This window comes from Anomaloglossus baeobatrachus, unplaced genomic scaffold, assembly GCF_048569485.1.
Source record: "Anomaloglossus baeobatrachus isolate aAnoBae1 unplaced genomic scaffold, aAnoBae1.hap1 Scaffold_386, whole genome shotgun sequence".
Lineage (NCBI taxonomy): Eukaryota > Metazoa > Chordata > Amphibia > Anura > Aromobatidae > Anomaloglossus > Anomaloglossus baeobatrachus.
In genome coordinates this window covers 105,294-131,631 of record NW_027443201.1, presented here as the reverse complement: position 1 = coordinate 131,631, position 26,338 = coordinate 105,294, and the positions used below count along the sequence as shown (strand labels likewise).

The following is a 26,338-nucleotide window of genomic DNA, read 5'->3' as shown; positions in this document are numbered from 1 at the left end:
TCCTGCTCCTTCTCAGCAAAATGAGGTTTGTTTTTTTTAATTTATTTTTTTTTTTTTAACCCATTTACGACCCACGACAGATATATTCGTCATGGATTGTGTAAGGTTAATCTCCGCCCCCTGCCGTGGGCAGGTCGCGAAGATCCGCGCACATATCAGCTGTTTTTATCAGCTGACATGTGTGCCTGCTAGTTGAGTGGAATCGCATTATTCCACCCGCAACTTTTAACCCCTTATATCTCGCAGCCAAAGTCTGGCAGCGAGTTGTATGTGCGCGTGGCATTTTTTTATACACCGTACATACAAGTAAAACTATACATGTTTGGTGTCTACAAACTCGCACCGACCTCAGGCATCACAACAACATATTAGTTTTACGATATAGTGAACATGGTGAATTAAATATCCAACAAAATGTTGTGCATTAACACTTTTTTTGCAGCTTTTCCATACTTGGAATTTTTTGGTTGTTTTCCAGTACACTATATGGTAAATCTTATGGTTTGTTTCATTTAAAAGTACAACTTGTCCCGCAAAAAAAACAAGCCCTCGTAGGAGGAAAAATAAAAAAAGGGAAAATGCGCTGGGCCTGAAGAGGTTAACAATCAAAATAAATTACAAATCGATTTACCTTTTTTTTAACAGGAATATGAACAACGTGAGGCGCTTCCAGAAGGGGACGCGAGGGGTGGAGAGATACAAGGAGTGGGCGCACAGAGTGTAAGTTTATTTTACATGCATCACAGAAAGATCACAGTACACCCAACACATCCACAGTGCACCCAACACATCCACAGTACACCCAACAGATCCACAGTACACCCAACAGATCCACAGTATACCCAACACATCCAAGCTTATTTTATTTTTTTTTTTGTTTTTTTCAGGCTTCCAATTCTGGGGCTCGTGGTAGAGTTGCTCCCAACCCCTCCTCCCATGGTCGTCGGCATAATCGTCGCGGCGGTCACAGTGTAAGTTGTTTTTTTGTTTTTATCTATTTCATTGTCATTTTTGTGTCATTTTTTTTTGTTTATCTGTTTTCAACAGGCTTCACAGCGGGATCCTGACTCGGACGGTGAGGAGGCAGGATGTATCAACAACATCGACCTCCTCATCGATGAAGTTCGAGAGCGGGAGCCGCTGTGGAATATGGGTGACCGCCGCCACGCTGATTCGGTTGTAACCCGTCGGCTATGGGAGGAGGTTTGCCGTTAAGTGGTGACAGGTTGGGAGGACCTCAATCCTAGAGCCCAGAATCGAGCAAGTAAGTATTCACAGTTCAGTAGGTTATGTTGCAGGATGTAATGTTTTGTATACTAACCATTGTGTTTTCACTTTTCAGGGGAAAAAGTTCAGAACCGGTGGCGGTCCATCAGGGATCGCTTCAAGAAGGAGTTGAACAAAGAGATGCTGGCCCCGAGTGGATCCGGAGGACGCGTCTTAAGATATAAGTATTTCAGAGTGTTGGCATTCCTCCGGACAACAATGGTGTGCAGAAGGTAAATATTTCACACAACATCTACAAAGTTAAACTGTTTACATGTGTAACCTTTTTTGAGTTTCAGCAAGAGACAGGCAATAGCAATATAATTAATTTATTTTTTTTTGTTTCCGTTCTTCCACAGCATTGTCTGCAGCACCCGGGAGCCAGCATCAAACCGTCCTGAAGCGATCCCAACACAGTCATCCACCGGAGAACACTTGGACAGACCCCACCCTTCTGCACCTTCCCTATCTTCTGGTCCCTCTGTCCCATCCACCAGCGCTGGAGCATCTGGTGAGGCTTCATTACATGAAGCTGCTGCTGACGAGGTAGTTTTTCCCCTACCCCACCCCTCTGACACTGCTGCCCTCAGTAGAACACCTTTGGGTTCTAGGCGGCAGCGTCAGAGGGCTCTGGATAGGAGCTATGCGCCCGAGTTCTTGCTTCTAAATGCAGCCTTCCAGAACGCAATCAAATTGCTCTCCGAGCAAACCAGTGCTGCATTCAGCCTGGTTCAAAACACTATTCAAAATAATACGCACTAATGGTGCACGCGTCTGGACAGGCTGCATTTAGATGTTAGAAAGTCGACCACTCATTGTTTTTTCCAAGCAGTGCTCGAGCGCATGGAAAACCCTTTTCCTGAGCAGCAGATGCATGTAATGCAAGCCACCCAGTATGCTCTGGCGCAGGTTACCTCCCAACCACCTCCAACCACCCTAATTCCTGCCGCACCTGCCCCCCCTCCAGCCACTGTCCCTCCTCCCCCTCCTATACAATACCAGCATCCTGTCCCGTTCCAGCATCCAGCCCCGTACCAGTTCCCAACATCTGTGCGTCCACTCCCTGCCCCACCTGTACTCCCTGCCCAGTACCACCCGTCTCCTTCCATACCCATCCTGCCCCAACTACGACACTCTTCTTCAACCACCACCTCTTCTGTCCCCCAATCCCTCCACCCCTCAAATCCTTACCAAATCCCATCCCATCTCCTGTTTTTCCTCTTTGTTTCTCCACCACCACTACTTTACCTTTTCTTTCTTGTTTTCCTTCACCCTCACCAAAATCCACCCTCCATACTCCCACTGTCCAAGTGTTCCCATCTGACAGCCCCAGCCCCTCCAGTACTATCTCCACTCAAGAATTTTTAAATTTATAATTTTTCCATTAAAAAAATTAAGTTATATAATAAATAATACTTTATTGGTTTAATGATTTATTGTGGTTTTTTTTTTTTAATCATAAGCAAAAATGTTATGTTATGAAGGTAAAATGTGGTTTAACAATAAAACAAATTTTAAAAAAAAGGTACAAGGTATTATAAAAGGAAGTAAACTTTAAAACAGTAATCAGAAATATTACGAATCTAAGGGGTACTTCTCACATAGCGAGATCGCTGCTGAGTAATGGTTTGTGTGACGCACCAGTGACCTCATCAGCGATCTCGCTGTGTGTGACACTGAGTAGCGATCTGGCCCCTGCTGTGAAATCGCTGCTTGTTACACACAGCTATGGTTCTTTTTGTTGCTCGTTGCTCTTCTGCTGTGAAGCACACATCGCTGTGTTTGACAGCGAATGAGCAACGATCTTAACGTGCAGGGAGCAGGGACCCAGCGTCTGGAAGCTGCGGACGCTGGTAACCAAGGTACACATCGGGTAACTAAGCAAAGTGGTTTGCTTGGTTACCCGCTATTTACCTTGGTTACGAGCGTCCGCAGCTGCCAGAAGCCGGGCTGCCTGCTTCATGCACACGTAACCAAGGTACACATCGGGTAACTAAGAAACCCGATATTTACCTTGGTTATAAGCGTACGCCGCTCTCAGGCTGCCATTGCCTGTGCCCTGCACACGTAGCCAGAGTACACATCGGGTAACTATGCTTTGCTTAGTAACCCGATGTGTACCCTGGCTATGAGTGCAGGGAGCCAGCGCTAAGTGGTGTACGCTGGTAACCAAGGTAAACATTGGGTAACAAAGCACAGCATTTTGCTTAGTTACCTGATATTTACACAAATGATAACTTGAAAAAAAGGGTTGGTCTCACCCATTTACGGATCCGGGTCAGTCGTTGGAGGGGGTCAATATTCCCATAGGGTCGGAAAGCTGTCCACAACCGGGCATACGATCTCTCCCTAGGTGAACTCTATATACCCTCAAAAAACCCATAGACTCCAACCCTTACTAGGGCAGTACCAATCTGACTCTATTTAAGCTGGCCCTGTCATAGCTTCAACTGGGAGGCTGTTGAAGCTATGAAAGGGCCAGCTTAAATAGGGTCAGATTGAATTAAATAACAATTCTAATGTAATGCATTTTTATATAACTATGAGAGGGTACTCTTGTATGATACTAACAATGTACCATCATGCAGCATTAATATAAGTCTGGGAGAGTACTATCATTTTTTGTTCCCACTGGAGCATATTGGTTGAACTAGCACATTAACGGGTATAGGTTTCTTTGGCCTAGCAATCAGATCATATCAATTAATTAGGAGCATCTGTAAACCTTGGATACCTTTTGAATATTTGAACCTATGGAGCTTGTCCGAAGTATACTTATACATTATTGACAGTAATCACTCCTAATCGGTGTGCTAGCTCCTGCATTAGTTCATTGTGATTTGGTCCAGACGGATTTGAATTGGGTTTTTTGTTTGCACAAATTGTATAGTTGCATCACTGAGCAAGGTTTTAACTAATACTTTATTAAAGGTTATGTATTAAATTCCTCTTTTCAACTTTGCTGAGAATTAACCTTGATCCAGAGGTACCATTGGTGGCAATCAATTATCCCCATTACTTTTAGCAGGATACATCATGGAATATGGCACTTGTAAGCCGAGCAGGCGTTTCTTAATCTCAATAAATTGCGCCCTTTTACGTTGTACCTCCATGGAAAAATCAGGGAAAATAGAGATCTTCCTCCCATTAATAGCAAGTTCCTTAATATCTCTGGATCTGCGCAGAATAGCATCCCTGTCTTTAAAATGCAGAAGTTTGAGCAAAATAGGACGTGGGGGTGCTCCTGGCTGGGGGGCACGAGTAGGGACCTTGTGCGCTCTCTCAATAGTAAAGAATGGGGATAGAACATCTTTGCCAAAGGTGTCCATTAGCCATTTTTCAAAAAAACCCAGTGAGTCATTGGAATCCCACCAGGCACAGATTACTGCTACGGCAACGGTTCTCTAAGTCGTCCACCTTGTTCAGCAGTGTTGTGATATTTTGCGCAGCTTTTCCCAGCTCCCGTGTCATTGGTGGCAATTTATCCTCTGCTGCACTCACAAGTTCCTCCAGCTCTCCCACTCTGGCAGTCACCCCCTGCAGCTCATGTTTGATACAGGCTATATTCAAGGTGACAGTTCCCATTTGATTACTTAGAGTGGACAGTGTGGTATTGCAAGTGTTAACTGCTGCCAGGATTTCTCTTAGTGTGGGTTCAGCGGGGACAGTCTCTGGTTGTTCCACATCTCCCCCTCCCCCACCCTCTATTACAGGCCCTGGCGTCTGCATTTGCTGGGCTGCTAAGCACACAGAGTTCAAGTTACTCACGGCCCCCTCCCTGGGTGCACGATCTTCCAGCTCCAAGGTGTGATCAGCGCTTTCCTCAGACTTTGCACCGGAGGACAGATCATTAGCAAGAGGCACCCTAGCATAACGCTCCAGCCTGCTCGCGACTCTCGCTGCTCCACTACAGGACAACGTGGTTTTGGCCGGCGCCATCCTGGCTGCTGCAGGGACACGCTCCAATGCTTCCTTATCTTTCTTGCTGACACGAATCGGCATAATGCGAGGATCCTCTGTTTCCCAGATGCCCAGGGGGATTGTTACAGGGGGCTGTCTGATAATAACCTAAAGGAGTATCAGACAGTCAGGGTCCACCGTGCAAAGACTCTGCTGCAGACTATGGAAGAGTGCAATACCTCTGTTAACTCACAGAAAGATATAATAAGTAAAGCAATTCCTCCCTTACTTGGAGGGTGTGTGGAATGATCTCTGTTAATAATCACAGAGACAAAGGCAATGTGTGCGAAATGGCACCTACCTAGGTCCGCTCTTCTAGTGGTGCAAAAGAGACGAACAGCAGCGTAAGCTGCACAAAGCTCCTACCTGCGTTCGCTCCACTAGTGTGCGAGGACACGAACCACTAGATATGGCACCTGCCTAGGTCTGCTCTTCTAGTGGTGCAAAAGAGACGAACAGCAGCGTAAGCCGCACAAAGCTCCTACCTCTGTTCGCTCCCCTAGTGTGCGAGGATACGAACAACTGCCAGACGCAGTATAAGGAACGTTACCCTAGCGGCAACGTCCACCTACGAGTCGAACCACAAGGCCCAGCCAGACCATGTGCCTCAGGCACCTGCCTATGTCCGCTCCCCTAAGAGGCAAGGATACGGACAGCAGCCGAAGCTGTAAGGTATAAGAACGCTACCCTGCCGGTAGCGCTCACCTAGCATAGACAGAGGAATGCCTAGAGGAACGCGCACAGAGAGTCTACTCTTATGCATGAACCAAGAGGACTGAGCGCCATGCGGCGTGTGTCAGGGTCTTATATAGACTCTGTGCCTCATCCAAGATGGAGGACACCAGAGCCAATCCGCTGCCAGAACGACAGGAGTGACGTCATGCTGGCCTATCACCGAGCAAGGCATCACAAGCACATGACCAGTGACCAATCGGCATAGAAGGTGTCAGAGACATGTGACCTCGTGTCAGCGATGATGTCACCCGCACATGTGCAATGGCTCCAAGATAGGACTTAGTCTCCGGCGCTCGCACATGTGCAGTAGCAAGAAATCTGGACTTAGTCTCCAGCGCTCGCACATGTGCAGTAGCAAGAAATCTGGACATAGTCTCCAGTGCTCGCAGCAACCATAACAGGGATATTGCAGCTGTCCAGGTCAGTTATGGCCGTCAACAGGGCCAGTAATCAGGATTTTTTATCGGATCCAGGCAGGAGCTCCCCCGTGCTGCTTCCTCCCTACATGAGGTTCAGGCCACGCCCCTACAGGGACATATATACTAGGACAAGAGCCATATATACCAAGATGGGGATCATATATTCCAGGATGGGATAAAGATGGGCAACATATATACCAAGATGAAAGACCTATATACGAGTATGGGAGACACATATACCTGGAAGGGCCCAGTATGGGGGACATTAGTACAGAATTGGGGGATTTTATCCCTGTAACAGTGTCAGCAGCAGATCCTACCCATAACAGTGCTTGATGACCACATTTTTTGCGTTAATTTTTTCACTATATTCCTCCTTTAAAACCTAGGTGTGTCTTATGGTTCAAAAAATACAATAATTTCTAAAAAGAAAGAAAATGGTTCTTTTCCTCACAAATTCTTAAGGAATTGCAGCCGATTTTAGGATAAAACCCTTTGAATTATGATACATCATGATGGCTTCTCCCGTGTGACTCATCTGACAACAGGACCTGATTAATGATAAAAACATTTGGCAAATTCTGAAACCAATATTGGCTGCTCCGCTCTGTTGGTTTTCTGATGTGGGCAAGACTTGATTTACCAGTTATACATTTCAATTATTCACAACATGAAAAAGGTTCCTTCCCTGTGTGGCTTCTTCACATGTTTAACAAGATGTGATTTATGAAAATTACATTTACCACATTCAGAACATAAAAATTATTTATTTTGTGTGATTTTTTTTATGGTAAACAAGACCTGATTTCCTAGTAAAACATTTCCCACATTCTGAACATGAAAATGGCTTCTCCCCGGTGTGAGATCTTTGATGCACAACAAGTTCTGATTTCCTAGTAAAACATTTCCCACATTCTGAACATGAAAATGGCTTCTCCCCAGTGTGAGATTTTTGATGCTGAACAAGTTTTGATTTTTGAATAAAACATTTCCCTCACTCTGAACATGAAAATGGCTTCTCCCCTGTGTGAAGTTTTCCATGGTCAACAAGACTTGATTTACTAGTAAAACATTTACCACATTCCAAGCATAAACATTTCTTTGTCCCTGTGTGATTTTTCTTATGCCTAACAAGATTTGATTTCCGAATAAAACATTTCCCACATTCTGAACATGAAAATGGCTTCTCCCCGGTGTGAGATCTTTGATGCACAACAAGTTCTGATTTCCTAGTAAAACATTTCCCACATTCTGAACATGAAAATGGCTTCTCCCCGGTGTGAGATCTTTGATGCTGAACAAGATTTGATTTCTGAATAAAACATTTCCCACATTCTGAACATGAAAATGGCTTCTCCCCACTGTGACATCTTTGATGTACAACAAGATCTGATTTTTGAATAAAACATTTCCCACATTCTGAACATGAAAATGGCTTCTCCCCGGTGTGAGATCTTTGATGCTGAACAAGAATTGATTTCCGAAAAAAACATTTCCCACAGTCTGAACATGAAAATGGCTTCTCCCCTGTGTGAATTCTTTGATGCACAACAAGTTCTGATTTCCAATTAAAACGTTTCCCACATTCTGAACATGAAAATGGCTTCTCCCCGGTGTGAGATCTTTGATGCTGAACAAGTTTTGATTTCTGGATAAAACATTTCTCACATTCTAAACATGAAAATGGCTTCTCCCCGGTGTGACATCTTTGATGCCTAACAAGATCTGATTTTTGAATAAAACATTTCCCACATTCTGAACATGAAAATGGCTTCTCCCCGGTGTGAGATTTTTGATGCTGAACAAGTTTTGATTTTTGAATAAAACATTTCCCACATTCTAAACATGAAAATGGCTTCTCCCCAGTGTGACATCTTTGATGCCTAACAAGATCTGATTTCCGAATAAAACATTTCCCACACTCTGAACATGAAAATGGCTTCTCCCCTGTGTGAAGTTTTCCATGTTCAACAAGACTTGATTTACTAGTAAAACATTTTCCACATTCCAAGCATAAAAATTTCTTTGCCCCTGTGTGATTTTTCTTATGCCTAACAAGATTTGATTTCCGAATAAAACATTTCCCACATTCTGAACATGAAAATGGCTTCTCCCCACTGTGACATCTTTGATGCACAACAAGATTTGATTTCTCAATAAAACATTTCCCACATTCTAAACATGAAAATGGCTTCTCCCCTGTGTGACATCTTTGATGCCTAACAATATCTGATTTCTGAATAAAACATTTCCCACACTCTGAACATGAAAATGGTTTCTCCCCTGTGTGAAGTTTTCCATGGTCAACAAGACTTGATTTACTAGTAAAGCATTTACCACATTCCAAGCATAAAAATATCTTCGCCCCTGTGTGATTGTTCTTATGCATAACAAGATTTGATTTCTGAGTAAAACATTTCCCACATTCTGAACATGAAAATGGCTTCTCCCCTGTGTGATATTTTTGATGGTTAGCAAGGGTTATTCTCTGAGTAAAACCTTTTCCACATTCTGAGCATGAAAATGGCTTCTTCCCTGTGTGAGTTTTTTGATGGATATTAAGATGTGATTTCCTGGTAAAACATTTCCCACATTTTGAACATGAAAATGGTTTCACCCTTGTAGGAGCCGTTTCATGTTCCACATCCCTTCTGTAACTTTTATTTTGCTTACAATTCTGTGATAAATCGGAATTTTGGACTTGCTTGAAAAGATCTGATGATGAAGCTTTCCGAGGAAGGACTGGAGGTATATTTGGGGCAATAGCATGCTCTTCATATGTATCATGTGTGATACTTTGATCTTCTGTTTTAAATTCTGAAGATGATAGATTTCCATCTGAACTCCCAATACAGTCATCTGCTAAAAATAAACACAATGTTATTATTTTTTATGATATTATCTTGAAAGTACATTTTTTTTTAAACCATAACATCAGAAATTAAATTAGAAATAAATGTATCCTGAATCTGTTGTCCAATTTCGATCTAAAGCGGGCTTTACACGCTACGATATATCAAACGATATATCTTCAGGGTCACGTCGTAAGTGACGTACATCCGGCGCCGTTTGACATATCGTAGCGTGTGACAGCTACGAGCGTCTGTTAACGAGCAAAATTACTCACCTTATCGTTGCTCGTTGACACGTCGCTCATTTTATTTAAAAAAAAAAAAAAAAAAAAAAAAAAAAAAAAAAAAAAATCGCACGTCCTACTGCGCGCCGGTTGCTCATCGTTCTCGGGGCAGCACACATCGCTCTGTGTGACACCCCGGGAACGCTGAACTGCAGCTTACCTGCGTCCCGCCGCCAATGCGCAAGGAAGGAGGTGGGCGGGATGTTTACTTCCCGCTCATCTCCGCCCCTCCGCTTCTATTGGCCAGCCGCTGTGTGACGTCGCTGTGACGCCGAACGTCCCTCCCCCTTCAGGAAGAGGATGTTCGCCGCCCACAGCGAGGTCGTTTTGAAGGAAAGTACGTGTGACGGAGGTTTACGACTTTGTGCGACACGGGCAACAAATTGCCCATATCGCACAAACGAAGGGGGCGGGTGCGATCGCAAATGCGATCGCACGAGAAATTGATACATGTAAAGCAGGCTTAAGAGTAGTGATGAGTGATCCCCCCCGATGGTCGGGATCGGGGAGACTCATCGAATCATTTTGTGAAGTTCGAGATCGGGATCGAGATAACATGATCGTGCATCCAATCACCGATCTTGGACTTTACAGTTATGGGATGGGGCGGGGGGCTGTAAAATAAAGAATACAGTTAATAATAAACATTATCATTATACTTACAGGTCCCGCGACGTATCCTGCACTCTGTCTCCCGCTGCTTCTGCTTCCGAGTACGATCATCGCGGTGTCCTCCCGGTAACCAAAGGACCTTCCGTGACGTCATAGCCATATGATCAGTCACATGGGAATGTTGTATTATCCCATTGGCTACAGACTGGGTCACATGATTATGACATCGTGCAAAGGTCCTGTAGTGTCAGCATGCTCGCCGGTACACGGTGCTTTCCCAAGCAGCTCAGTACTCTGTAAACTCAGCGACCGCAGTGTACCAGCGAGATGCTCAGGCACATGCTCGGCTCCCCCTCCCTGCATGTTGGCGCTCTTTACACAATCAGCCAACATGCAGGGATTGGCTGCCACAGCCGGTGATGAATAGCGGCGCCAGAATCAGGTGATCGGAGATCACCGTTACTATAGTATAGTAACCCGTTCGTTAGGCTACTGTGGCAAAGGTGGCAGCAGTGAAATCCCCGCTTACCAACCCAAAGCCTCTGATCACTCATTGAGTGATTAGACAGTGCGGGAGCAGCAGCAGCAGCGCTCTTCCTCCCCCTCGTGCATTCTGATATAGCAGAGCTAGATGAGTGACAGAAGACCAGGATCGTGGAGGGGTGAGAGGGAGTAATAAAGATGGACTCCCTAAGTGTGTCTGTGTATTTATTTCTAATAAAGAGAAACCAAGGAAAAAATTGTGAAAACATACCCTGCTGTAACTAAATAAAAGCATAGTGCATATAAACATAGGGTACTTAGTAAACACTGTTTTTGATCAAAAAAAGCATAAAGCTATCCCACCAAACGTCAAGGTGTACCCAGTTGGGATAGTACCTACACTCTCTAATATTAAAACCTTACCATAGGTCTAAAATAGGCCTCAATGTGGCTAAGGGCTGAGAGTGACCGGGTCCCAACAGGTCACACAGTCCGGGGATGCACAGAATGAAATGCCCAGCTCACTGAGAAAGGGGCCACTCCCTGTTTGTACTGAACTCAAAAAAAATACATAAAAACAAAAAAGTGAGCACAATATATAATTTTATGAAAATAAATGATTTTAAAAAATGATGATGTAGCGCTCCGCTATATTTTTGATACTCGGCGCAGATGAAAGCGGACAGCTACTGGCTGCCACCTTCACCCCATCTGCCTGGCTTTGCCTGACTGGCAATCAAAATACAGGGAAGCCCATTATTATTATTTTTTTAATTATTTAAAAAAAATAATAATAAATAAAAAAAAAAAAAGGTGTGGGCTCCCGCTGTATTTTGATCGCCAGTCAAGTTCAGCCAGTCAGCTGGGGGCTGGGATTCTCGGCAGTCCGCACCCGCCCCTGGAAATGGCTCATTGTTCCTTAGCGCCTTTTCCAGGCGCTTTACCCGGATCATCCAGTGGCCCTAGTGGTGGTGGCACGCTGGGTAATAAAGGGGTTAATACCAGCTTTGTATTCTCAGATGGTACTAAGTCCGAAATTCATGGTTTCACGCCAAATTAGACATGGCCACCATGAGTTTCTAGTAAACAGAAAAAAAATACAACAGAGAATTTTTTTTTTTATTAGAAATATAACCAAAAAAAAACCATTTAGAGAATCCATCTTTATAATAAAAAATCCTTAGTCCGAAGTAATCCACAGGTAGAGCATTGTCAGCTTCATCACTCTTTACAGACACAGTCTATACACAGTGAGAAGCAGAGAGCATTGCCAGCTCTGCTAAATCGCTCTGTACAGAGCAAGAAGCAGGCTGACAGTGAGGGGATGAGTGCACTTGCGTCTCGCATGGGCATAACCCCGCATGGACTGATCTCAGGACAGGAGCGCTTCAGCTGCATGGAAACACAAGCAGCAGACCCGCTGCTGTCTTGAGATTGAGTGCCGTGATGCGATGCGACACTCACACAGTCACAGTCAAAGTTCAATCGAGTCTATGAGCCATGGACTCGGGTGAACCCTGACATCACCGCGAACATGGCCGAAAACAGCCAAGTGACGAGCAGTGCAGTGAATACCCTCGGAAGTTAAGAGGACCTTTGAAAACGTCATAGTCATGTGACCAGTAAGTATGATCATAAAGTTTTTTATTTTAATAATGTGCTTTCTTTTTACAGCCCCTGGTCCCGATCTGGACCAATCTGTAACACGAGCTTTCCAGGAAAGCTCGTGATTGGGATCGTGCACACGATCACTATGTGATCGGTACGATCTCCGATCTTTACAAATCGGGATCTCCCATCCCTATCTAAGAGTTACATCTTCGTTAATTCGAATCTCCCATTACTAGCACCAGTTCTCTGGAATGTGCTACAGTAAATAATCTGATTGATTGTCACAATGTGACTGCAGGATAATGAGGGACAGGGGGCTACTATACTGTCCCTCACGCTAGGGGACCCTAAACTGTTTCTAACCTCTTGATTACCCCTGAATATGGAGATGCCTGAGTCCCGTGCCTTACTATTCTCCTGACTAGATCTAATCTGTTATCCCCCGGGGAAGGAAGGGGCAGGAATATAATGGAAACAAATATTAAGACAGACAGGACACATTGCAAACTCACAGAAATAAACAGTGAGAGACTAAGGAGAAAAGCAAGAGCAGAAAGGCAGCAACAAAAACACAACAAGGGTTAAAACCACAACAGCTCACAGCAATAATACAAAACAACCACCCATAAGTCTGGATCTCAACACCTCACCAGACCAGTATAGGTAACCAATAGCTGGCATTAATAAAATAGTCCAGCCAGCATATACAAAAAGGGATTGATAGATACTTTCTCCTCTACAGCATGTGATCAAAGACATTAACAAGCAGCCCAGCAGAGAATAACTCTTGCTAGCCTGCCCAAGCCTGTAGTTTAAAGCCTGCGTCTTCCCTGTGCTGCTCACAGACATCACAGCAAACATGCAGAGTACCAGAATCTATCATTTCCACAGATCCTGACGCCACCATGACAGTTGGCAAAACCTGCAAAAATCTCCTTGGAACATTGATCCACAACATAGACAATTTCAAAGAAATTCTTTTTCAAAGACTAACATAAAATAGTTAGAGACAGATGGACAGATACCGGATATTTAACGGGATTGTCCGGGACTATAACGTTGATGGCCTAACCTTAGGCTTTGTAACCAAAGCAAGTAGCAGGGTCTTGCAGATAAACATTAGTGCTCCAATTCATCAATACCGGCAATGGACACTGACAAATGACACCAGGGACTGGAGTGAGATTTCTGGCATAGGGAACGCTGCAGTTTGTTATGAATTAGAGAAGCGGTGGCATCACACCCTTCTTCTGGCCAAGCTCTACCCATTTTGGCAAAGCTGGTTAAAATTGGCGTGAACATGCGCACACACACACACACACACACACACACACACACACACACACACACACACCCCCACACACACACACAGACCCACCTACCAGCCTTTGGTCACATGACGGTATGTCAAAAAGGTCCTTAAGCAGTCCTATAATTGGCATATAAACACTGGGGCCGCTAGGAGAATGGGGGTTCTGTGAAATTGTCCAGTTTGCGCTCCCTTTCCCCTAATGCCAGTCCTGCATGCCAGCCTGTCTTCTGGTCAGTTCATTTAGACTCCTGCAATTAAGATACCTTTGGTTACATCATGTCACATGACTTTGAAGCCAACAAAGGTCCTTAAACAATAAACCTCAGAATACAACTGATGGGGACCCTAAGAGAGTGGATTTCCTAAGAAATTGCACAGCTTGACTCTCGCAACGCTGGCCCTGACTGTAACTAGGGCTTATTTTTGGAGTAGGGCTTATATTTCAAGTATTCTCTTAAAATCCCATAAAAAAGAGAATTTTGTTTACTTACCGTAAATTCTTTTTCTTATAGTTCCGTATTGGGAGACCCAGACATTGGGTGTATAGCTTCTGCCTCCGGAGGACACACAAAGTACTACACTCAAAAGTGTAGCTCCTCCCTCTGAGCTTATACACCCCCTGGAGAAACCAGATCTAGCCAGTTTAGTGCAAAAGCTGAAGGAGACTAGCCACCCATAAGTAAAAACAGAGCAAGAACCGGAACAACCGGAGCCTCTGTCTACAACAACAGCCGGTGATAACACGCGGAACAAGGAAACTGCCAACAGGCAACAGGGAGGGTGCTGGGTCTCCCAATACGGAACTATAAGAAAAAGAATTTACGGTAAGTAAACAAAATTCTCTTTTTCTTTATCGTTCCTATGGGAGACCCAGACAATGGGACGTCTCAAATCAGTCCATGGGTGGGAATAAACAGAAAAACTGAGAAGTAGGCAGAGCCTAACTTCACAAGTGGGCGACAGCCGCCTGAAGGATGCGTCTGCCTAAGCTCGCATCTGCCGAAGCATGAGCATGCACTTGGTAGTGCTTTGAAAAGGTATGCAGGCTAGTCCAAGTGGCAGCCTGACAGACTTGCTGAGCCGTAGCCTGGTGCCTGAAAGCCCAAGAGGCACCGACAGCTCTGGTCAAGTGTGCCTTGATCCCCGGCGGGGGAGGCACCTGAGGACCCAGGTAGGCATCCGAAATGGTGGACCTAATCCAACGGGCTAAGGTCGGCTTAGAAGCAGAGAGGCCCTTGCGCCGACCTGTGGTTAGCACAAAAAGAGAGGTGCACCGCCTAAGGGCAGCGGTGCGAGACACATAGATCCGGAGCGCCCGCACCAGATCCAGAGTATGCAACGCTTTTTCAAAGCGATGAACAGGAGCCGGACAAAAGGAAGGTAGGGTAATGTCCTGGTTAAGGTGGAAAGGAGAAACCACCTTAGGGAGAAAGTCCGGAGTCGGACGGAGAACCACCTTGTCTTGATGAAAAACGAAAAAAGGGGACTCCGAAGAGAGCGCAGCTAAATCAGATACTCTCCTGAGGGAAGTTATGGCCACTAGAAAGACCACTTTTTGTGAAAGACGAAACAAAGAAACCTCCCTAAGAGGTTCAAAGGGGGGTTTCTGCAAAGCCGTGAGAACCAAATTGAGGTCCCAGGGATCCAAGGGCCGCCGGTAAGGCGGAATGATGTGAGACGCACCTTGCATGAAGGTGCGGACCTGAGCCAGCCGGGCGATACGCCGCTGGAACAGCACTGACAGAGCCGAGACTTGTCCCTTGAGAGAGTTGAGGGACAGTCCCAGCTGCAGACCGGACTGTAGAGACGACAGAAGGGTCGGCAAGGAAAAAGGCCAAGGAGAATGGCCAGAAGAGCGACACCAGGACAGGAAAATTTTCCAAGTCCTGTGATAGATCTTGGCAGAGGAAGACTTACGGGCCCGAGTCATCGTGGAGATGACTTCAGGTGGGATACCAGTAGCCGTCAAGATCCAGGACTCAAGAGCCACGCCGTCAATCTGAGAGCCGCAGAATTCTGGCGGAAAAACGGACCTTGTGAGAGAAGGTCTGGACGGTCCGGAAGATGCCACGGCACCTCTACGGACAGATGGAGCAGGTCTGGGTACCAAGCTCGCCTGGGCCAGTCCGGGGCAATGAGAATGACTCGACGGCCCTCCATTCTGATCTTGCGCAGAACTCTGGGCAAGAGAGCTAGAGGGGGAAACACGTAGGACAGACGAAACTGGGACCAGTCTTGAACCAGATCGTCCGCGGCGAAGGCCTGAGGATCGTGGGAGCGAGCCACGTAAACCGGAACCTTGTTGTTGTGACGGGATGCCATTAGGTCCACTTCCGGAGTGCCCCACTTGCGGCAGATTGACTGAAACACTGCCGGGTGCAGGGACCACTCGCCACTGTCCACGGTTTGACGGCTGAGATAATCTGCTTCCCAGTTTTCCACGCCTGGGATGTGGACTGCGGATATGGTGGACTTGGAGTCCATTGAAGAATGCGTTGTACCTCCAACATTGCCAGGCGGCTGCGTGTCCCGCCTTGGTGATTGATGTAGGCAACCGCTGTCGCATTGTCTGACTGGACTCGGATGTGCTTGCCCGCCAACAGGTGGTGAAAGGCTAGGAGAGCTAGAAGCACAGCTCTGGTTTCCAGCACATTGATCGAGAGGGCTGACTCGGACGGAGTCCAAGTGCCCTGCGCTCGGTGGTGGAGACATACCGCTTCCCAGCCGGATAGACTGGCATCCGTGGTGAGAATCACCCAGGACGGAGTCAGGAAGCAGCGCCCCTGAGACAGAGAGAGAGGCCGAAGCCACCACTGAAGAGAGCTCCTGGTCTGTGGCGACAGAGCCACTAACCTGTGCAAGGAGGAAGGCCGCTTGTCCCAACAGCGGAGAATGTCCAGCTGCAGAGGACGCAGATGGAACTGGGCAAAGGGAACAGCCTCCATTGACGCCACCATCTGACCAAGCACCTGCATCAGGTGCCTGATGGAATAACGGCGGGGCCTCAGCAGAGAGCGCACCGCCAGTTGGAGGGATTGCTATTTGATCAAGGGCAACTTCACAAGTGCCGGAAGAGTCTCGAACTGCATCCCTAGGTACGTGAGACTCTGGGTCGGAGTCAGAGTGGATTTGGGCAGATTGACCAGCCACCCGAATTGGGCTAGAGTGGCGAGAGTGAGCGAGACACTCCGCTGACAGTCTGCGCTGGATGAAGCCTTGACTAGAAGGTCGTCCAGGTAAGGAATCACTGCCAACCCCTGTAGGTGCAGGACCGCAATCACTGCTGCCATGACCTTGGTGAATACCCGAGGGGCCGTGGCTAACCCGAAGGGGAGAGCCACGAATTGGAAATGTTCCTCTCCGATTGCAAAACGTAGCCAACGCTGGTGAGAAACTGCAATTGGCACATGCAGATAGGCATCTCTGATGTCGATGGATGCCAGGAAATCCCCTTGGGTCATTGAGGCAATGACTGACCGCAGAGATTCCATGCGAAAATGCCGCACCTGAACATGCTTGTTGAGAAGCTTGAGATCCAGGATGGACCGGAAGGAACCGTCCTTTTTGGGGACTAGGAAGAGATTTGAGTAGAAACCTCTGAACCGTTCCCGGGTGGGAACCGGTACAATTACTCCGTTGGCCTGCAAGGATGCCACGACCTGAGAGAAGGCGGCGGCCTTGGAACAGGGGGGAGTTGACAGAAAAAATCTGTTTGGCGGGCTGGAAGAGAATTCTATCCTGCAGCCGTGGGAGATGACATCCCGCACCCACTGATCGGAGACGTGTTGAAACCACGCGTCGACAAAGTGGGAGAGCCTGCCACCGACTAAGGACGTTGCTGGCGCGGACAGATAGTCAAGAGGAGGCTGTCTTAGTGGCAGCAGCTCCTTGCGGTCTTCTGTGGACGCGCCTTTGTGCGCCAGTTGGATTTTTGGTCCTTGGCTGAGTTAGTGGACGAGGCCGAGGGCTTAGAGGACGACCAGTTGAAGTAACGAAAGGAACGAAACCTCGACTGGTTCCTACCCTGGACAGGTTTCCTGGTTTTGATTTGTGGCATGGAAGTACTCTTCCCGCCAGTAGCTTCCTTAATAATTTCATCCAGTTGTTCACTGAATAGCCTGGACCCAGCAAAAGGGAGCCCAGCAAGGTACTTCTTTGAAGAAGCATCTGCCTTCCACTGTCGAAGCCACAAGATCCTGCGGATAGCGAGGGAATTAGCCGAAGCCACCGCAGTGCGGTGAGAAGCCTCCAGCATGGCAGACATGGCATAGGATGAAAAAGCGGAAGCTTGGGAAGTTAAGGCAACCATCTCGGGCATAGATTCCCTGGCGAGGGAATGCATCTCCTCCAGAGAAGCAGAGATGGCTTTGAGAGCCCATACTGCTGCAAAAGATGGGGAGAACGAGGCCCCTGCCGCCTCATATACAGATTTGGCCAGAAGGTCAACCTAACGGTCAGTGGAATCCTTAAGAGAGGTGCCAATCAGCCACAGAGACCACGGTCCGGGCTGAGAGTCTAGACACCGGAGGGTCTACCTTTGGTGAATGAGCCCACTCCTTGACCACCTCCGGTGGAAAGGGAAAACGGTCATCAGAACCACGCTTTGGGAAGCGTTTGTCAGGACAGGCCCTAGGCTTGGTCACAGCGGCCTGAAAACTGGAGTGGTTGAAGAACACACTCTTTGTCCTCTTAGGCAAGGTAAACTGGTGCTTTTCTGCCAGAGAGGGTTGCTCCTCTGATACTGGTGGATTGAGGTCCAGTACAGAATTAATGGACGCAATCAAATCACTAACATCTGAGTCACTTTCGGACAGATCAATGGGGCACATGGAGGTAGCATCCGAGCCCCCTGTATAGGCATCCTCCTCGTCCCGCGAGTCAGCCTCTGAAACAGAGCCGCGGGATGAGGAAGGGGAGGGAGCCCTACGTCTCCTCTTAGGAGGATGGGGCCTGGGACCAGATGAAGAATCCTCTGTGAGCTCCGCTGAGAGAGCCCTAGCAGCAGAGGCACCCTGTGAAGGGGGCTGATGCATGTTCAGCAAAGTCCGGGACAGCTGTCCCATGGAGTCTGCGAAAGACTGGGTAATAGACCTAGATAAGGATTCTACCCAAGCCGGGGGTTCAGCCACAGGAGCCGGAGCAGCCGGAGATACCCCTGGGGGTACGATTCCAGGCTGAGGTATCGTCAGGTTAGAGCAGGCAGCACAATGGAGATTGGTGCTCTGTTCAGCAGTAGGAGCTTACATGCAGTGCATATTGAATCCAGCTTTGGAGCCTTGCTCCTCGTGTGAGACATGCTGCTGAAGTGGGGGCTCTGCCAGTGTGACCTCAGAGAGTATATACAGAGGCCCACAACCAGAGGTTGTGGCTTACCAGACCGCTGGAGCGGTGTTGTGTGCCCTCCAGATCCCAAAGCCCGGACCCCCAAGCACCTCAGCAGGGATGCTGCAGCCAGTGATGATCGCAGAGAAAAACGCTGATAAAATGGCGCCGGAGCGAGGAGAGGGGTAGGGACCAACTTTGAGAGCGGGATCTGAAGGGCCAAAGAGACTTACAGGGGAGGAGACACGTACTCAGTGAGGAGTGTCTCTTCCCTGTGCAAAACAGCCGCTGGGTGGAGCCGCACTGTCCTTCTGCATGAATGACATGCGAGGGCAGTGAAACCGAAAGTAGGCCTCCGGCAAAGCCGGGGCCTAAATTTGAGCGGTGCGGCCGGCGCGCAGGCACCATCGGCGTGGTTCTCAGGCGACAGCCAGAGAACCGGCCGGAAATGTCAGAAAACTCACTCAGCACACTCTCCCACCATAATAAAGTACAGGGACCCCCCGAATATAAACGTCTCAGGTACTTAGCTTGCTGAGACGCAGGGCCAGGTCCCTGGGGATGAGTGCTCCGTCCAGCAGGATCCAGAAGGGCTGCGGATGGAGACCGGTCTCCTGCAAAGCATGGAGAACCGTGCTGGCTCCCACTTCAAGCCAGAGCCCGAGGGATGGTGAAGGAGCGCGGCATGTAAGGCTCCAGCCTTGGAATCAACCTTAACAGCACCGCCGACACAGTGGGGTGAGAAGGGACATGCCGGGGGTCCACACTTGGACCCGCTTTTCTTCAAACTCTTTCCAAAATTAAAAAATCAGATGAGAATGCATGTGTGGATGTATGCCTCCTGAACACAAAGCAATGAACTGGCTAGATCTGGTTTCTCCAGGGGGTGTATAAGCTCAGAGGGAGGAGCTACACTTTTGAGTGTAGTACTTTGTGTGTCCTCCGGAGGCAGAAGCTATACACCCAATGTCTGGGTCTCCCATAGGAACGATAAAGAAATCATGCTAGGTCTTATTTTCAGTGCAGGTCGTATTTTCGGGGAAACAGGGTATTCATGAACCCTCTGCAGGTCTTTGAGTTGCCTTCATAACGACATAAAGAAGGCACTAGAAACAAACAGCAGAAGCAAAGAAAATACAGCTGAAAAAAAAAACAGAGCAGAAAGCCTAAAAATGTAAACAGAAAATTAGTGCAGAAAGTACATGAGTAGATATCTCTTACTGGATAGAGCTGGAGGAAACACATCCTGAGGAACATCGGGATCTTCTTGTTTACAGTCCTGTGGGAGAAGAGGACGAGGACATCTCTCTGGTGTTGTCCTCTTACTGGATAGAACTGGAGGAGACACATACAGGGACTGAATTCATTCCTTACATACAGATAATTATAGGCCGTGTGTATTTAGTCCTGTCTATTACCTGGTAATGTGAGGGGCTGGGGAACCTCCATCATGACGTCCTTGTACAGATATTTGTGTCCTTCTAAATACTCCCACTCCTCCATGGAGAAATAGACGGTGACGTCCTGACACCTTATAGGAACCTGACACATACAATGATACCGTCACCCCCGATCCCTTCATAGCATTACTGTATAATGTCCCAGCATTCCCAGCAGTGTCACCTCTCCAGTCAGCAGCTCAATCATCTTGTAGGTGAGTTCTAGGATCTTCTGGTCATTGATGTCCTCATGTATCGGGGGGTGAGGTGGAGGCCCCGTGATTGGGCTCAGGGGTCTTCCCCATCCCTCAGACACAGGGGCCTGACAGCGCTCACTAGAGGTCTTCTTCACTACTGTGTAATCCTGGTTATGGAGAGACACAGTAATAAATCTCACTCCAGACATTTCCAGAGTCCTAACCTCTCCAGTTCTGTCCATCTGTTATTCCCATAGATAAGAATGATGTAATGTGACGTCATCAGAATCTCTCACCTCTCCAGTAAGCCGGAAGAGGATCTCTAGGGTGAGGTGTAATATCCTCTCCGCCATCTTGTCCCTGTCCATATCCATCCCTGATGGGTCAATCAGGAGAATTCTCTTATATAGAAGATCTCCACTGAGAGAATCCGATATTGTAAGGACCTGAATGGGGAGAAAAGGATGATGTAACATCATAAAGAATCCGCTGTAATAATACAATTACTGGAGATAACCATTCACTAGATAGGGATGATTGCCGCGCTGCCATGAGGAGTCCAGACTAAAGGGGGCTTTACACGCTGTGACATCGCTAATGCGGAGTCGTTGGGGTCACGGAATTTGTGACGCACATCCGGCCGCATTAGCGATGTTGCTGCGTGTGACACCGATGAGCGATTTTGCATCGTTGCAAAAACGTGCAAAATCGCTCATCGGTGACATGGGGGTCCATTCTCGATTATCGTTTCTGCAGCAGTAACGATGTAGTTCGTCGCTCCTGCAGCAGCACACATCGCTATGTGTGACGCCGCAGGAACGAGGAACCTCTTCTTACCTGCCTCCCGGCCACAATGCGGAAGGAAGGAGGTGGGCGGGATGTTCCGGCCACTCATCTCCGCCCCTCCGCTTTTATTGGGCGGCCGCTCAGTGACGTCGCTGTGACGCCGCACGGACCACCCCCTTAGAAAGGAGGCGGTTCGCCGGTCACAGCGACGTCGCCGGGCAGGTAAGTATGTGTGACGGGTCTGTGCGATGTTGTGCGCCACGGGCAGCGTTTTGCCCGTGTCGCACAACAGATGGGGGCGGGTACCCACGCTAGCGATATCGGGACCGATATCGCAGCGTGTAAAGTAGCCTTAACTCTGCTGCCTCATTACAGTGAATGGAGCCTTTGAGAGTTTCTTCTGAATCATGTCATTTGAAGAATTACATGTAAACCTGTCATGCTAATAGGTTTAGGAGAAGGGCGTTACATCACTGCACTCTGAACCAGGCTTACCCAGATGGACATGATTAAATGCCTACCCAGTCATCACCAGAGCCTCTGAGGTTGGACTTTGCTGACAGTAGGTACGAGGTACCAATACAGGGCAGTCCCTGGTTGTTGTGTTCCACCAAGAGGCTGAGTGGTGTATCATGAGAAAGAGGGGGTGGGAGCCACTGCCTCTAGGGAAAAACAGGAAGAATAAACCATGTCACTTACTCTGTGCAACCCTGAGCTCCACGATGTCCCAAGACTGGTTCTTTCCCCTTGTGCAGCAATCACGTGTCTATCCCTGTCTTACCCTAATCACAACCGTGTCTAGTGAGCAGGGCAGGAGGAACATTAGTCCTGCTTTATGATAATGACACAAAAGGAATACGACAGACAAAGGAAAAAGAAACTGCATTCCCAAACAGGTGGTAAAAAAGGGGGATGGAAAGAGAAATGAATAAAAAGTGAGATGATCAATAGGAAAACACCAAAGAAAACTTCCAAGCAGCAATCTCCAGGATCAAATTCAAAACTATTTTTCTTTCCATGGCTCTCACCTCCATGCCAGGCCATGGAAAAGCAAGTTATCACTGGTAACTACCGAGGTAAAGTGGTGAGTACTTATAACGGGGGAGTGCAGAAATCAAAACAGCTGAGACAACTCAGGTTTAGTTTTGAGCGGACCCGGACCGTAAACATCAGGATCCGCACGGTTTCAACTTCAACTATCTTCGGGCCGGACCCGGGCGCGGGATTCCGGGTGCACGATCCGGAATTGACAAGTAATAAAAATGAAAAAAAAAAAACAATAAATAAATGAGCGTTTCATACTTACCTAGACTCGGTGTCATGGCGGCACACTGCTTCCGGGTCGCGCTTTCACTTCCTGTGCACCCAATCGCAGAGCTTTCCGTGTTTTCCTTGCCCACCGGCCGTCTTCTCAGCTGTGATTGGTTGCAGGCTGACGCGCCCACCAGCCTGTGACAGCTCTGCTGCGGTCATCGCTTATCGCGGCTCAGTAATAGGCTGCACTCAGAGCGGGCAGTCTTCTCTATAGCTGCTCGCTCTGAGATGTAGCAGCGCTGGATGTGTCGGCGTGGGACTTTTCCTGTGGATTACGTCGGAGCTGCAGGGTGTTTGGGCTTAATAAAGAGGTGAAGCAGGGTGTGTTTTGTACTTTATTTAAAATAAAGGATTGTTCTCTGTGTCTGTGTTTATTTACTGTCATTTACAGGTTTGTGTGATGCAGGTATCTGATAGACATCTCTGCCATCATACAAAGCTAGGGTTTAGCAGCAGCTGTGCGCCGCTATTAACCCCTGCTATTACCCCGACTGGCACCGCATCACGCCTCCGGGAAGAGCCGGTATCGCACACCGGTATTGTCACATCTAATAGATGCGGCAATACCGGACGGCTGCGGGCTCAGGATATACCAGCTACCAGCCGGCGTTATCATGTCTGGGGATGAAAACTGGGGGGACCGCACGTCGTTTTTAATTATTTATTTTAAAAAAAAAGCAAGCGTTTTTTTCTACGCCGCAGTCACACTTGTGAGGAACTCCCGCGAGTCTGACATCGCAGAACAGCTGCAAACTTCTGACAGGAGCGTGCATGTGTTTCTAGGCACATGCACGCTCATGTTCAGACAGCAGCAGGCTGAGATTATGCCAGCCCCCAGCCGGCGTTATCATGGCTGGGGATGAAAAAAAAATAATTCTACCAGCAGGTGGAAATTTGGTGCTGAAAGCTGGTGCAGACGCTTTCAGCACCAAATGTGCACCTCCTGGCAAAAATACACGGCAAAAATCGCCTAAAAATAACTGTGGCAAAAAAATTCCGCCAAAATACCGCAGGAAGTGTAGATTGGATGCAGGAATATGGTATAAATATTTCAGCACAAAATCTGCATCTCTTGGCCAAAAAAACTGCGATTTTTCTGCTAGGAGATGCAGCTCTGTGAACTCAGTGACCTCCACCTGAGGTCAGGTTACCTGCAATCACAGATGAAGGACCGTGGGAATCTCTAGCTGTGACCGCAAATGACCTGAGTGACATCAGCGCTCAATGCGCAGCTCATTCCTTCTCTGGAGCTCACAGAAAGCGGTCGGTCGTGCCACTCTCTGTGATATTCAGATGTAGCAGAGCTGAAGCGGCGTGGGACTTCTCCTGTGGATTACGTCAGAGATGCAGGGTGTTTGGGCTTAATAAAGTGGTGAAGCAGGGGATGTTTGTATTTTATTCCAAATAAAGGATTGTTCTCTGTGTTTATTTACTGTCACTTACAGGTTTGTGTGATGCAGGTATCTGATAGACGGCTGTGCCATCGAACAAAGCTAGGGTTTAGTAGCAGCCGTGTGCTGCTATTAACCCCTGCTATTACCCCGACTGGCACCGCATCATGGCTGCGGGAAGAGCCAGTAGCGCACACCAGTATGGTCACATCAAATAGATGCGGCAATACCGGGCGGCTGCGGGCTGGGGATATACCAGCCCCCAGCCGGCGTTATCTTGACTGGTGATGTAAATAGGGGGAACCACACGTCGATTTTTTTTTTTTACTTTCACCGGAATCACACATGTGAGGGGCTCATGCGAGTCTGCCATGGCAGCACCCGGCAAAGCCTTGCACGCGTGACTCTGGGCACTGTATACACAGCAGCACAGATACAGCGCGACAGCTGGGGCTGCAGCCGCGCGCTATAACTGTGCTGCCGAGTGTTTATCTTTACCACCGTGAACTGACCGACAGTGCACTGCTTTCCCCGCCCACCGGCCGTCCTGGCGCCTGTGATTGGTTGCAGTTAGCTGACACGCTGCCACTCAAGGTGGGGGGCGCATCTAGCTGCAACCAACACGCGCCGGTGGGCGGGGAAAACAATGAATATTGAAGTATCGGCTCCGGAAGGTAACACCGTGACCCGGAAGGAGTGTGCCGCCATGACAGTGTCTCGGTGAGTATGCTGCGCTTGCTCCTAGCCCCCTAGCCCCTCCACAAACGTTTTTATCCTCCGGCACCGGATTCCGGAGCGGATCGGACTCTTTTTTTTAAATCTGGCAGTGATCCGCCGGTACCGGATTATTGTCCGTCCGATCAACTCTACTCAGGATGGTAAGCCAAGAAAGACACAAGGGTCTGCTTAACCCTAGAAGCGCCAGCACAAGGACAGTCTGAACAGCTACGTGGAAGGCAAAGCAGATCCAACTAGTGCTGGCGTGCGCTGTGACCTTCTGACCCATGGAATAGGGGCGCTCTCTCTCTCTCTGATAACGTGGTGTCGAAACCCTGATGTAAGTGTTCAGTGTAGAGAACAGGATAAATGTGATCCAAAAGTCACAGCCAGATGGAGAAGTCCCATCTAATCAGCTCTAATCCTGCCATCTCCACCGCTCTCATTACACAAGTATAAAACATAATACTGGATGATAAAACAAGACTGAGCACAAGACCTTCACAGCCGTCTACACATCATAGGGAGATTTCATGGCACCCTCTCTCCATCTACCTGATGATCCTGAGGAACATCGGGATCTTCTTGTTTACAGTCCTGTGGGAGAAGAGGACGGGGACATCTCGCTGGTGTTGTCCTCTTACTGGATAGAACTGGAGGAGACACATACAGGGACTGAATTCATTCCTTACATACAGATAATAATAGGCCGTGTGTATTTAGTCATGTCTATTACCTGGTGATGTGAGGGGCTGGGGAACCTCCTTCATGACGTGCTTGTACAGATCTTTGTGTCCTTCTAAATACTCCCACTCCTCCATGGAGAAATAGACGGTGACGTCCTGACACCTTATAGGAACCTGACACATACAATGATACCGTCACCCTCGATCCCTTCATAGCGTTACTATATAATTTCCCAGCATTCCCAGCAGTGTCACCTCTCCAGTCAGCAGCTCAATCATCTTGTAGGTGAGTTCTAGGATCTTCTGGTCATTGATGTCCTCATGTATCGGGGGGTGAGGTGGAGGCCCCATGATTGGGCTCAGGGGTCTTCCCCATCCCTCAGACACAGGGGCCTGACAGCGCTCACTAGAGGTCTTCTTCACTACTGTGTAATCCTGGTTATGGAGAGACACAGTAATAAATCTCACTCCAGACATTTCCAGAGTCCTCACCTCTCCAGTTCTGTCCATCTGTTATTCCCATAGATAAGAATGGTGTAATGTGACGTCATCAGAATCTCTCACCTCTCCAGTAAGCCGGAAGAGGATCTCTAGGGTGAGGTGTAATATCCTCTCCGCCATCTTGTCCCTGTCCATATCCATCCTTCACGGGGCAATCAGGAGAATTCTCTTCTATAGAAGATCTCCACTGAGAGGATCCGATATTATAAGGACCTGAATGGGAAGGAGATGAGGCGATATGTAAAATTAATGGAGATAAGGGAGGTGAGATATCATTTGGGTACTAAAAAATAGTCAACATGAAATGTGCGATGTAATTAGTACAACCGTAAAAGTAGCACATTATCGTTATAACAAAAAACAATCCTTCATACGAAAATGTTAATGGAAAAATAAAAGAGTAATTGCTTCCATAATAAGAGTAGGAAAATAAAAAAGTGCAAAAACAAAT

The 26,338-nt window shown here is 47.7% G+C and overlaps 2 protein-coding genes and 1 long non-coding RNA gene across 3 annotated transcripts in view; 1 reads left to right on the top strand and 2 right to left on the bottom strand.

Annotated features, from left to right (window-relative positions):
* Positions 1 to 26,338, bottom strand: part of LOC142275767 (oocyte zinc finger protein XlCOF7.1-like) — a 143,827-nt gene that overhangs the window by 13,982 nt on the left and 103,507 nt on the right. The window lies entirely within an intron of this gene.
* Positions 1,054 to 1,977, top strand: LOC142275766 (uncharacterized). Its single transcript, XR_012739371.1, has 3 exons — positions 1,054 to 1,264; positions 1,343 to 1,499; positions 1,626 to 1,977. It is a non-coding gene; the product is annotated as an uncharacterized LOC142275766 (long non-coding RNA).
* Positions 6,468 to 26,094, bottom strand: LOC142275762 (uncharacterized). Its single transcript, XM_075332586.1, has 9 exons — positions 25,951 to 26,094; positions 25,642 to 25,821; positions 25,437 to 25,560; positions 25,256 to 25,353; positions 20,789 to 20,938; positions 20,480 to 20,659; positions 20,275 to 20,398; positions 20,078 to 20,191; positions 6,468 to 9,242 (listed from the first exon to the last, which is right to left on the bottom strand). The coding sequence occupies exons 1-9, from the start codon at positions 26,026 to 26,028 to the stop codon at positions 7,375 to 7,377; spliced, it is 2,916 nt and encodes a 971-aa protein (XP_075188701.1). The 5' UTR covers positions 26,029 to 26,094; the 3' UTR covers positions 6,468 to 7,374.